Source organism: Carcharodon carcharias, assembly GCF_017639515.1.
Source record: "Carcharodon carcharias isolate sCarCar2 chromosome 24 unlocalized genomic scaffold, sCarCar2.pri SUPER_24_unloc_2, whole genome shotgun sequence".
NCBI lineage: Eukaryota > Metazoa > Chordata > Chondrichthyes > Lamniformes > Lamnidae > Carcharodon > Carcharodon carcharias.
In genome coordinates, this window is record NW_024470595.1 from 1,281,446 (window position 1) to 1,293,544 (window position 12,099).

At 46.0% G+C, this 12,099-nt stretch overlaps 1 protein-coding gene across 5 annotated transcripts in view; it reads right to left on the minus strand.

The window, feature by feature from the left end:
• The window catches only part of LOC121273517 (NACHT, LRR and PYD domains-containing protein 3-like), a 92,511-nt gene that overhangs the window by 37,854 nt on the left and 42,558 nt on the right, over window positions 1–12,099 (minus strand). For 3 of the 5 annotated variants that reach the window (XM_041180682.1, XM_041180683.1, XM_041180684.1), the window contains 2 exons: window positions 2,157–2,328; window positions 1,986–2,051 (listed from right to left, as the gene is read on the minus strand). In XM_041180682.1, coding sequence (XP_041036616.1) covers window positions 1,986–2,051; window positions 2,157–2,328 — 238 coding nt within the window. Of the gene's footprint in view, window positions 1–1,985; window positions 2,052–2,156; window positions 2,329–4,856; window positions 4,928–12,099 lie in introns of all 5 variants that reach the window. The other 2 variants (XM_041180685.1, XM_041180686.1) reach the window with 2 other exon arrangements.

Genomic DNA, 12,099 nt, shown 5'->3' on the forward strand with positions numbered 1-12,099 from the left:
ATCAGAAAGGAGGTGATGGTATTGTCGCTGAACTAGTAACCCAGAGACCCAGAGTACTGCTCTGGGAGCCTGGGTTCGAATCCCGCCATGGTGGATGGGAGAATTTGAATTCAATACAAATCTGGAATTAAAGGCCTAATGATGACCATGAAACCATTGTCGATTGTTGTAAAAACCCATCTGGTTCAACCCATCTGCCGTCCTTACCTGGTCTGGCCTACGTGCACCTTCAGACCCACAGCAATTAGCTCTTTGCAGTTAGCTCTGAAATGGCCTCACACGCAGTTGTAACACAAAATAGGAATGAAACCAGACACAGCACCCGGTATCGACCTAGGAAACTACAACAGCAATCACAGCCCTGTCGACCCTGTAAATTCCTCCTTATTGGGAGAGCTGCCTCACAGGCTGGTCAATCCTCATGGAGATAATGTCCCATATTATCGGATAATATCCATCCTTATCCCTGGGACTGGGATAATACAGGTGTCCTGTCAGCAGAGGTGGCGGCACAGTGGTATTTACCCTGGGTGTCCTCAACATCGACTCCAAGAATTCTCATTGCATCAGGTTAAACGTGGGCAAGGAAACCTCTTGCTGAGCACCATGTGCCGCTCTCCCTCAGCTGATTCCGTTCTCCTCTATGTTGAGTGAAGGAAGCACTGAGGGTGGCAACAGCACAGTACTCTGAGTGGGGGACTTCAATGTCCATCACCAAGAGTGGCTCGGTAGCACCATTACTCACCGAGCTGGCCGAGTCCTAAATGACATAGCTGCTAGATTGGGTCTGCAGCAGGCGGAGAGGGAACCAACAAGAGGGGAAAAACATACTTGACCTCATCCTCACCAACCTGCCTGCCGCTGATGCATCTGTCCATGACAGTATCGGTAGGAGTGATCATCGCACTGTCATTATGCAGACGAAGTCCCGCCTTCACATTGAGGATATCCTCCTTTGTGTTTTGTGGCACTACCACCGTGCTAAATGGGATAGATTTCAATCAGATCCAGCCAACTCAAGACTGGGCATCGATGTGGGCCATCAGCAGCAGCTGAATTGCACTCAAACACAAACTGTAACCTCATGGCCCGGCGTTTCCCCCACTCAACAAATACCATCAAGCCAGGGGTTCAAAGAAGAGTGCAGGAGGGCATGGTTAACAAGTAGCAAGTAACATTCACGCCACACAAGTGTCAGAAAATGACGATGTCCAACAAGAGGGAATTCAACCATCACCCTTTGATGTTCAATGGTAGTACCATCATTGAATCCCCCACTACCAACATCGCAGGGGTTACCATTGACCAGTAACTGAACTGGACTAGCCACAAAAATACTCTAGCTACAAGAGTAGGTCAGAGGCTAAGAATCGTGCAATAAGTAACTCACCTCCTGACTCCACAAAGCTGTCCACCATCTACAAGGCACAAGTCAGGAGTGTGATGGAATACTCCCCACTTGCCTGGATGAGTGCAGCTCCCACAACACAAGAAGCTGGACACCGTCCAGGACAAATCAGTCCGCTTGATTGGCACGACATCCACAAACATTCACTCCCTCCACCACTGACACACAGTAGCAGCAGTGTGTACCATCTACAAGGTGCACTGCAGGAATTCGCCAAGTCTCCAGAGACAGCATCTTCAAAACCCACGACCACTACCACCTATGAGGACCAGGGCAGCAGATAGATGGGAACACGACCACCTGGAGGTTACCCTCCAAGTCCCTCACCATCCTGACTTGGAAATATATTGCTGTTCCTTCACTGTCGCTAGGTCAAAATCCTGGAGCTCCCTTCCTAACAGCACTGTGAGTGTACCTACACCACATGGACTGCAGTGGCTCAAGAAGGCAGCTCACCCCCACCTTCTCAAGGGCAACTAGGGATGGGCAATAAATGCTAGCCCTGCCAGCGAAGCCCACATCCCATGAATGAATTTAAAAAAGTGAAATGGTTTTAAATGTCCATTTCATCTCTTACCTTTCAGGTGACTGGGTACTTCAGATAAGCCTCTTCCAATGTTCATGTAATCAAATGGATCAGAACCTGTTTAAAGCAATTAACATTCATGAAATCAGATTTGTGTCATGTTATAGCAAAATCTGCAATGTTTCAATCTGAAATTGAATTCACTGTGTGATTTTACCGTACCAAGTTCCTGTATTTCTTTTATTATTTTATTCAACTTTGGGACCCCATGATGCACTTTCAGAAAGGATTCCCACATCACCCTTCGGGCCCAAGAGCCTTTCTCCATCACCAGACTTAGGAGAAGCTTGGAACTCTCCGCCCAGTTTCCCTTATCCGTGAGCTCGGTGACTTTCTGCAAAGAATAATAATGAATATATTGAGGATCAGAGTGAAAGATAACCACCGAGAATGAGGAGGAAAGGATCTGCTCAGTGATGGCATTTCCAATTGTTTTGAGCACAATAAACAGTCACTGGGCCGAGAATTGATGCATAATGAACATTCACTAAAAATCATCTTCATCTCATTTCAGTCATTAACATCAAATAAATGTGAATAAACTAAGCCAGAAGTCTGAAATACATTTTGGGGAGAGTGAGGGATCATTGACAATCTGCAGTATTTTAATGTGATCAGTGTGATGAGTCTTATTTGTCAAATTATTGATTGACAATATGATCCACTTGTTTCCTCACACTGACTTCTTGCTGTCATAGTTTCTCATTTACTCAGCAAGAAAATAGCAGCAACTCAGATCTCTGGTGGAAGGGAAGGGACGATTCTGGTCATTAAGTTATATTAACAGAAGAATGGGAATCTTAAAATGAAAACTGGCAGAGAAATCACCATTGTCTGAACCAAACCAGTGCTGTTGATTTATCTGTCAGGAGAATCGACCAATAATAATGGTGAAAAATCCAATCAATCCGATCAATTTCCCCCTCAGTAACTGAAAGTTCAGAAGCTTGGTATTTTTGCAAATTTGCTACGAGTATGAAAACTTGGTAAGGAGTGGGAAGTGGATAGGTTTTGAGAGTGAGTGGGACCCAAGGTAACTGAACACTGTGGTGGTGTGAAGGAGTGACTGATCATAAGGCAAGAGTCAGAGCAATGGAGAATTCCAATGGGAGGTTTCAGGACTCGAGCAGCTTACAAGGAACGAAAGGGTCAAGGTCATTAACTTATTTAAACAGAAGAAGGGGAATTTTAAATTGAAGGCATCTGAGGACTGGGAGATATTATAGGTGAGCACACAAGTGATACCTGGGACCTGGAGTGGTACAGGGTACAGGTAGCAGAATCCAAGTAGCTTAACATTCCAGAGGTTGCAAGGTTACCTTGGTTACCTCCACACTCAACTGTTCCAAATACATGGATGAAGGTTCAGGAGAAGTGTTGCGATAGGGGTAGAGTCATGCAGTGTTTTGTGGAGAGAAGTAGGATATTATTGTGCTGGCAAGTTTGCAGCAAATTGAGTTCAGCTTGAAGGTGGACACTGAAATCACAGATAGCCTGGCTAAGCTTTAGTCAGTGACCAGGCGGACAAATAAAATCAAGTGGTGAGAAGATGGAGTTTGTGGCAGGGATAGCAGACAATGGGGTCAATTTTTCCAATGTCTAACAGTAGGAAAAGGGAGTTACGTTCCACACCAAGAGTATAGAGGCAGGAAATTACACAGTGAATGAACTCAATTACCTGACGTTCACACATGAGGGGTGACTGTCAGAGTGAGAAACAGGGACAGGAATTTTTAAATATTCTTTGACGAGATGTGGGCATCACTGGCTAAGTCAGCATTTGTTACTCATTCTTAAATACCCTAGAGAAGGCAGTGGTGAGCGACCTTCTTGAACTGTTGCAGTCCATCTGGTACCGGTACACCCACAGTGCTGCTGGGAAGGACATTCTCTTTTTGACCTAGTGACAGTGAGGGAACGGCGATAGAGTCCCAAGTCAGAATGGTTGGAGGGGAAGTTGCAGATTGAATGAGTTTAGTTTGCTGAAGCTCCTATGAGGAGTGATGGGTCACACCAGGAAGACAGAGAAAAATAATTTATTCCAGTTGTGTGCAGTTTTGGACACTCCATTATTGAATGAAATATAAACACTGAAGGAACTGTCCTGCAGATTCATCAGCATGTTACCAGGGATGAGGAGTTATTGTTAACGTGGGTATTTGAGAATTTAGGATTCAAGGTGAGCAGATGAAAGGATGAATTGATGAAAGTCTTCAAGCCTCCGAAGCATGAGATAAAATCACAGCATCGATGGGGGAAACGATTGTTTTTTTCTGACCCACAGCATTTCCCTTTGGCTTTCTTTCTTAGTTTGGGTTTTGCACATTTTCAACTCTCCATTGTTTTCAAATGTCTTTTGTTTAACCCACAGGCTTATTTCTGTCATCTACCGTTTCTCAATTTACTGTTTAGAAGTTTTCTGGTAACTCATTGCTTTCCCACTATACCCTCCCTGTTCCCTCCTTTTCCCAGCCTCATCAAACTCTTTCCTTTTATTGTCAGTCCACACCAGAGATAAACCTGAATCATTCCCCTATCATTTTACAGATAATGATGGATCTGCTGGGTGTTTCCAGTTTCATATCATTGTGTCAGATTCACAATATTTACAGTTCGATCCATTTTCCCATTTCTATTCTGTAAGATTTGGTGATTCCGTTATCTAATATGGGAACAATTCTCAGTGGCAGCATGGAAAGCAAATTAGGTGTTGGGGTGCATTAAGAAGGCAATATTGAGCCAAAAGTGAGGTAATTTGCAACTTGCTAAAAACATTGATGTGACCATACTTAGAATACGGTGTATAATCCTGATTGCCTCAGTACAACAAGGTTATGAGAGCAGAAACAGAAAAACAAATACCTGGAAAAACTCAGCATGTCTGGCAGCATCAGCTGAGAGGAGCACAGTTGACGTTTCGAGTCCTCATGACCCTTCAACAAAACGAAGTAAAAATAGTAAATGGGTGAAATATAAGCTGGTTTAAGGAGGTGGTACAAGTAGAGCTGGATAGTGGACCAGTGATAGGTGGAGATAACTAAACGATGTCACAGACAAAAGGACAAAGAGATGTTGAAGGTGGTGATATTATCTAAAGGAATGTGCTAATTAAGAGTAGACAGCAGGACAAACAAGGTACAGATAGACCTAGTGGGGGTGGGATGGGGGGATGGACTACTAAAAGGGCTAAAAGGTAGAGATAAACAACGGGTGGAAATACATTTAAAAATAATGGAAATAGGTGGTAAAAGAAAAATCTATATCAGTTATTGGAAAAAAAGGAGGTGGAAGAAACGGAAAGGGGGTGGGGATGGAGGAGAGAGTTCAAGATCTAAAATTGTTGAACTCAATATTCAGTCCGGAAGGCTGTAAAGTGCCCAGTCGGAAGATGAGGTGCTGTTCCTCCAGTTTGCGTTGAGTTCCACTGGAACAATTCAGCAGGCCAAGGACAGACATATGGGCATGAGAGCAGGGTGGAGTTTTGAAATGGCGAGCAACAGGAGGGTCTGGGTAATGCTTGCAGACAGACCGAAGGTGTTCTGAAAAACGGTCACCCAGTCTGTGTTTGGTCTCTCCAATGTTGAGGAAACCGCATTGGGAGCAACAAATGCAGTAGACTAAGTTGAGGGAAGTGCAAGTGAAATGCTGCTTCACTTGAAAGGAGTGTTTGGGCCCTTGGATGGTGAGGAGAGAGGAAGTGAAGGGGCCGGTGTTGCATCTTCTGCAGTTGCAAGGGAAGGTGCTGTGGGAGGGGGTTGAGGAGTAGGGAGTGATGGAGGAGTGGACCAGGGTATCACGGAGGGAACGATCCCTACAGAATGCTGCCAGGGGGGTGAAGGGAAGATGTGTTTGGTGGGGGCATCATGCTGGAGTTGGCGGAAATGGTGGAGGATGATCCTTTGAATGCGGAGGCTGGTGGGGTGATAAGTGAGGACAAGGAGGACCCTATCATGTTTCTGGGAGGGAGAAGAAGGTGTGAGGGTGGATGCGCGGGAGATGGGCTGGACATGGTTGAGGGCCCTGTCAACCACCGTGGGTGGAAAACCTAGGATAAGGAAGAAGGAAAACATGTCAGAGGAACTGTTTTTGAAAGTGGCAGTGCGACGGAGACAAAGGAACTGAGAGAATGGGATGGAGTCCTTACAGGAAGCGGGGTGTGAGGAGCTGTAGTCGAGGTAGCTGTGGGAGTCGGTGGGCTTGCAATGGATACTGGTGGACAGTCTATCACCAGAAATTGACTGACACTTCCCTTCCCTTCCTTGACCTCTCTGTCTCAATTTCTGGTGATAGACTGTCCAACAATATCCACTACAAGCCTACCGACTCCCACAGCTACCTCGACTTCAGCTCCTTACACCCCACTTATCACCCATTGTTTATCTCTAAGTTTTAGCCCTTTTAGTATTCCTTCACCCCACCCCACCCCCACTAGGTCTATCTGTACCTTGTTTGTCCTGCTGTCTACTCTTGATTAGCACATTCCTTTAGATAATATCACCACCTTCAACACATTTTTGACCTTTGTCTGTGACATCTTTTGGTTATCGCCACCTATTACTAAGCTTCTTGTCCCAACAACCACCCCCTCCCCCCACCACATCCCTTAAACCTTTTTTTCACCCCTTTCCTATTTTTACTTAGTTCCGTTGAAGGGTCATGAGGACTCGAAACGTCAACTGTGCTCCTCTCCGCCGATGCTGCCAGACCTGCTGAGTTTTTCCAGGTATTTCTGTTTCTGTTTTTGTTTTGGATTTCCAGCATCCACAGTTCTTTGCTTTTATCTAAGGTTATGAGAGCTACTGAAGAGAACAACTAGAGCGATTGAGAGGATGGAGGGGTTGGGCGAGGAGCTATTGTGTAAACTGGGCATGTCCTCACTGGAAAAAAAAGATTGAGAAGTAATATGATTGCTGTTTCCCATTGACTTCAATTTTGTGAGGACACCTTGATGCCACATTAGCTCAAATGCTGCCTTGATGTGAAGGGAAAGCACCATCACCTCTCCTTTGGAATTCTTTTGGCCATGTTTGAGCCAAAGCTGCGATTAAGTCTGGAGCAGAGTGGTCCTGGCAAAACCTAAACTGAGTTTTGGTGAGCAGGTTATTGCTGAGTAAGGGCCAGTTCAAAGCACTGTCAACGATACCTTCCATTGTTTTGCTGATGACTCGGAGTAGGCTGATAGAATTGCAATTGCTGACTTAGATTTGTCCTGCTTTTCATGGATAGGATATTCCCGTGCAATTTTACACATTGTCAGGGAGATGCCAGTGTTGCACTGAAACAACTTGACTAGAATTATGGCTAGTCCTGGAGCACTAATCTCCAGCATAACAGCTGGGATATTGTTGGGGACCTTGCATCCAGTGAGCTCGGTTGCTCCTTTTACATCATGTGGAGGGATTTAAATTGGCTGAAGACTTGTTTCAGTGAAGATGGGAACCAAAACCGAGTGGATGAATCATCCACTAAACACTTTGGACTGAAGGTAGTTGCAAAAGCTTCAGCCTTATCTTTTGCACTCGTGCTGGGCTCCCCATCATTGATTATGTGAATGTTTGTGGATTATTCTCCTCCATTTAGTTGTTTAGCTGTTCACCACGATATTACTGGTCTGGCAGGAATGCAAAGCTATATGCACTGATGGTTGTGGGATCACTTGCTTCTTATATCACAGAATCACAAAGTGCAGAAGAGGCCCTTCGTTCCATTGAGTCTGCATCCAAACGTGAGAAACACCTGCCCTACCTACCTAATCCCATTTACCAGCCCATAGCTTTGAATTTTATGACATGCCAAGTGCTCATCCAGGTACTTTTTACAGGGTGTGAGGCAACCCGCCTCCACCACCCTCCCAGGCAGCGCATTCCAGACCATCACCACCTTTTGGGAAAAAATGTGTTTTCTTACAGCCCCCACTAAACCTCCTGCCCCTCACCTTGAACTTGTGCCCTCTCATGACTAACCCTTCAACTAAGGGGAACAGCTGCTCCCTATCCATTCTGTCCATGCCCTTCATAATCTCCTGCCCCACAGAACTCATTTCTCGTTATCTTGACTCCCTTCTCTCTCCCCTTGTCCAGTCCCTTCCCACCTACATCCGTGATTCCTCTGACACCTTACGTCACATCAACAATTTCCAGTTCCCTGGCCCCAACCGCTTCCTCTTCACCATGGATGTCCAATCCCTCTACACCTCCATCCCCCACCAGGATGGTCTGAGGGCCCTTAGCTTCTTCCTCGAACAGAGGCCTGAACAATCCCCATCCACCACTACTCTCCTCCGTCTGGCTGAACTTGTTCTCACACTGAACAATTTCTCCTTCAACTCCTCTCACTTCCTCCAAATAAAAGGTGTGGCTATAGGTACCGGCATGGGCCCCAGCTATGCCTGTCTCTTTATGGGGTACGTGGAACATTCCTTGTTCCAGTCCTACTCCGGCCCCCTTCCACAACTCTTTCTCCGGTACATCGATGATTACTTCGGTGCTGCTTCATGCTCTCGGCGGGACTTGGAAAAATTTATTAATTTTGCTTCCAATCTCCACCTCTCCATCATTTTCACGTGGTCCATCTCTGACACTTCCCTTCCCTTCCTTGACCTTTCTGTCTCAATCTCTGGTGATAGACTGTCCACCAATATCCATTACAAACCCACCAACTCCCACAGCTACCTCGACTACAGCTCCTCATACCCCGCTTCCTGTAAGGACTCCATCCCATTCTCTCAGTTCCTTCGCCTCCGTCGCATCTGTTCCGATGATGCTACCTTCAAAAACGTTTCCTCTGACATGTCCTCCTTCTTCCTTAACCGAGGTTTTCCACCCACGGTCGTTGACAGGGCCCTCAACCGTGTCCGGCCCATCTCCCGTGCATCCGCCCTCACGCCTTCTCCTCCCTCCCAGAAACATGATAGGGTCCCCCTTGTCCTCACTTATCACCCCACCAGCCTCCGCATTCAAAGGATCATCCTCTGCCATTTCCGCCAACTCCAGCATGATGCCACCACCAAACACATCTTCCCTTCACCCCCCCTATCGGCATTCCGTAAGGATCGCTCCCTCCTGGACACCCTGGTCCACTCCTCCGTCACCCCCTACTCCTCAACCCCCTCCTATGGCACCACCCCATGCCCACGCAAAAGATGCAACACCTGCCCCTTCACTTCCTCTCTCCTCACCGTCCAAGGGCCCAAACACTCCTTTCAAGTGAAGCAGCATTTCACTTGCATTTCCCCCAACGTAGTCTACTGCATTCGTTGCTCCCAATGTGGTCTCCTCTACATTGGAGAGACCAAACGTAAACTGGGCGACCGCTTTGCAGAACATCTGCGGTCTGTCCGCAAGAATGACCCAAACCTCCCTGTCGCTTGCCATTTTAACACTCCACCCTGCTCTCTTGCCCACATATCTGTCCTTGGCTTGCTGCATTGTTCCAGTGAAGCCCAACGCAAACTGGAGGAACAACACCTCATCTTCCGACTAGGCACTTTACAGCCTTCCGGAGTGAATATTGAATTCAACAACTTTAGGTCTTGAGCTCCCTCCCCCATCCCCATCCCCTTTCTGTTTCCCCCTTTTTGTTTTTTCCAATAAATTATATAGATTTTTCTTTTCCCACCTATTTCCATTATTTTTAAATATTTTAAAATATTTTATGCTCTCCCCACCCCCACTAGAGCTATACCTTGAGTGCCCTACCATCCATTCTTAATTAGCACATTTGTTTAGATAATATCACCAACTTTAACACTTATGTGTTCTTTTGTTCTATTGTTGGTGACATCTTTTGATGATCTGCTTCTATCACTGCTTGTTTGTCCCTACAACCACATCAACCCCCTCCACTTCTCTCTCTCTCTCTCCGCACCCCCCCCCCCCCCACCCCCCCCACACACCTTAAACCAGCTTATATTTCAACTCTTTCTTGGACTCGAACTCAAGTTCAGTCGAAGGGTCATGAGGACTCGAAACGTCAACTCTTTTCTTCTCCGCCGATGCTGCCAGACCTGCTGAGTTTTTCCAGGTAATTCTGTTTTTGTTTTGGATTTCCAGCATCCGCAGTTTTTTTGTTTTTATCCCTTCATAATCTTGTACACCTCAATCAGGTCATCCCTCAGTCTTCTCTGTCCAATGAAAACAACCCAAGTCTATCCAACATCTCTTCATAACTTAAATATTTCTTACCAGGCAACATCCTGGTGAACCTCCTCTGCACCCCCTTCAGTGCAATCACATTTTTCCTATAATGTGGCAACCAGAACTGCACAAAGTACTCCAGCTGTGGCCTCACCAAAGTTCTATACAACTCCAGCATGACCTCCCTACTTTTGTAATCTATGCCTCGATTGATAAAGGCAAGTGTCCCATATGCCTTTTTCACCATCTCACTAACATGCCCCTCCACCTTCAGAGATCTATAGACACACACGCTGAGGTCCCTTTGTTCCTCAGAACTTCCTGGTGCCATGCCGTTCATTGAGTACTTCCTTGTCAAATTACTCCTTCCAAATTGTATCACCTCACACTTTTCAGGGTTAAATTCCATCTGCCACTTATCTGCCCATTTGACCATCCCGCTTACATCTTCCTGTAGCCCAAGACATTCATCCTCACTGTTAACCACCCGGCCAATCTTTGTGTCATCCGCAAACTTACTAATCATACCCCCTACATAGTCATCTATGTTGTTTATATAAATGACGAATAATAGGGGACCCAGCACAGATCCCTGTGTACGCCACTGGACACGGGCTTCCTGTCACTAAAATATCCTTCTGTCATCACCCTCTGTCTCCGACAATTAAGCAAATTTTAAATCCACCTCATCAAATTACCCTGTACCCCATGTGCATTTGCCTTCTTTATAAGTCTCCCATGTGGGACGTTGTCAAAGGCTTTGCTGAAATCCACATAAACTACATCAACTGCACTACCCTCATCTACACACCTGGTCACCTCCTCAATAAATTAGATTAAATTTGTTAGGCATGACCTCCCTTTGACAAAGCCATGCTGACTATCCCTGATCAAACCTTGCCTCTTCAAGTGGAGATAGATTCTCGCCTTCAGAATTTTTTCCAATAGTTTCCCTACCACTGAAGTTAGGCTACGGCCTGTAGATCCCTGGCTTCTCCCTTAAAACCCTTCTTAAATAGCAAAACCACATTAGCTGTTCTGCAGTCCTCTGGCACTTTCCCCGTGGCCAGAGAGGAATTAAAAATTTGGGTCAGAGCGCCTGCGACCTCCCCCCTTGCCTCCCTCAGCAGTCTGGGACACAAATCATCCGGACCTGGAGATGTGTCCACATTCAAGCCTGCCAACACCTCCAATACCTTGTCACTCCCTATATAGATTTGCTCAAGAACCTTGCAGTCTCTCTCCCCATGTTCGATACCTTCATCCACATTCTCTTGGGTGAAGACAGATGTGAAGTATATATGTTATGGTGATATGTTGTAGCCTCACCAGGTTGCCATCTCATGTTTATATACCCCTGATGCTGATCCTGCAACGCTCTCCTACACATTAATTGGACCAGGGTTGAGCCCCTGGTTTGATTGAAATGGTGGAGTGATGGATATGCCTTACCACAATTCTGAAGCTGATGGCCCACAGCGCTTTGTGGATAGTCAGTTTAGAGACAGTCGATCTATTGTGTATCCATCACATTTAGCACGGTGATACTATCGCACAACACAATGAGAGGTATCTTCAGTTTGAAGACGGTACTTTGTTTCTTACACAGACCGTGCAGTGGTCACTCCTATAGTATCATAGACAGATGCATCTGCAATAGGTAGATGGGTGAGGACAAATAGGGTTTTATCTCCTGTTGGTTCTCTGGCCAACTGCTGCAAGCCCAGTCTGGCAGATATGTCTTTCAAGACTCAGAAAGCACCGTCATTAGTGGTGCTACTGAGCCATTCTTGATGGGAGAAATTAAGTCCCCACCTATAGTGAATTCTCTGCCCTTGCTTTTTCTAATTAACCTGGAGGAGTCCATATTCATCAACTGAAGGAGGGCAATAATCAGATGGTGGTTTTGTTGTCTATCTTTGGTCTCATGCCAAGAGATTTCCTGGGGTTCTGAATCTATATTGAGGACT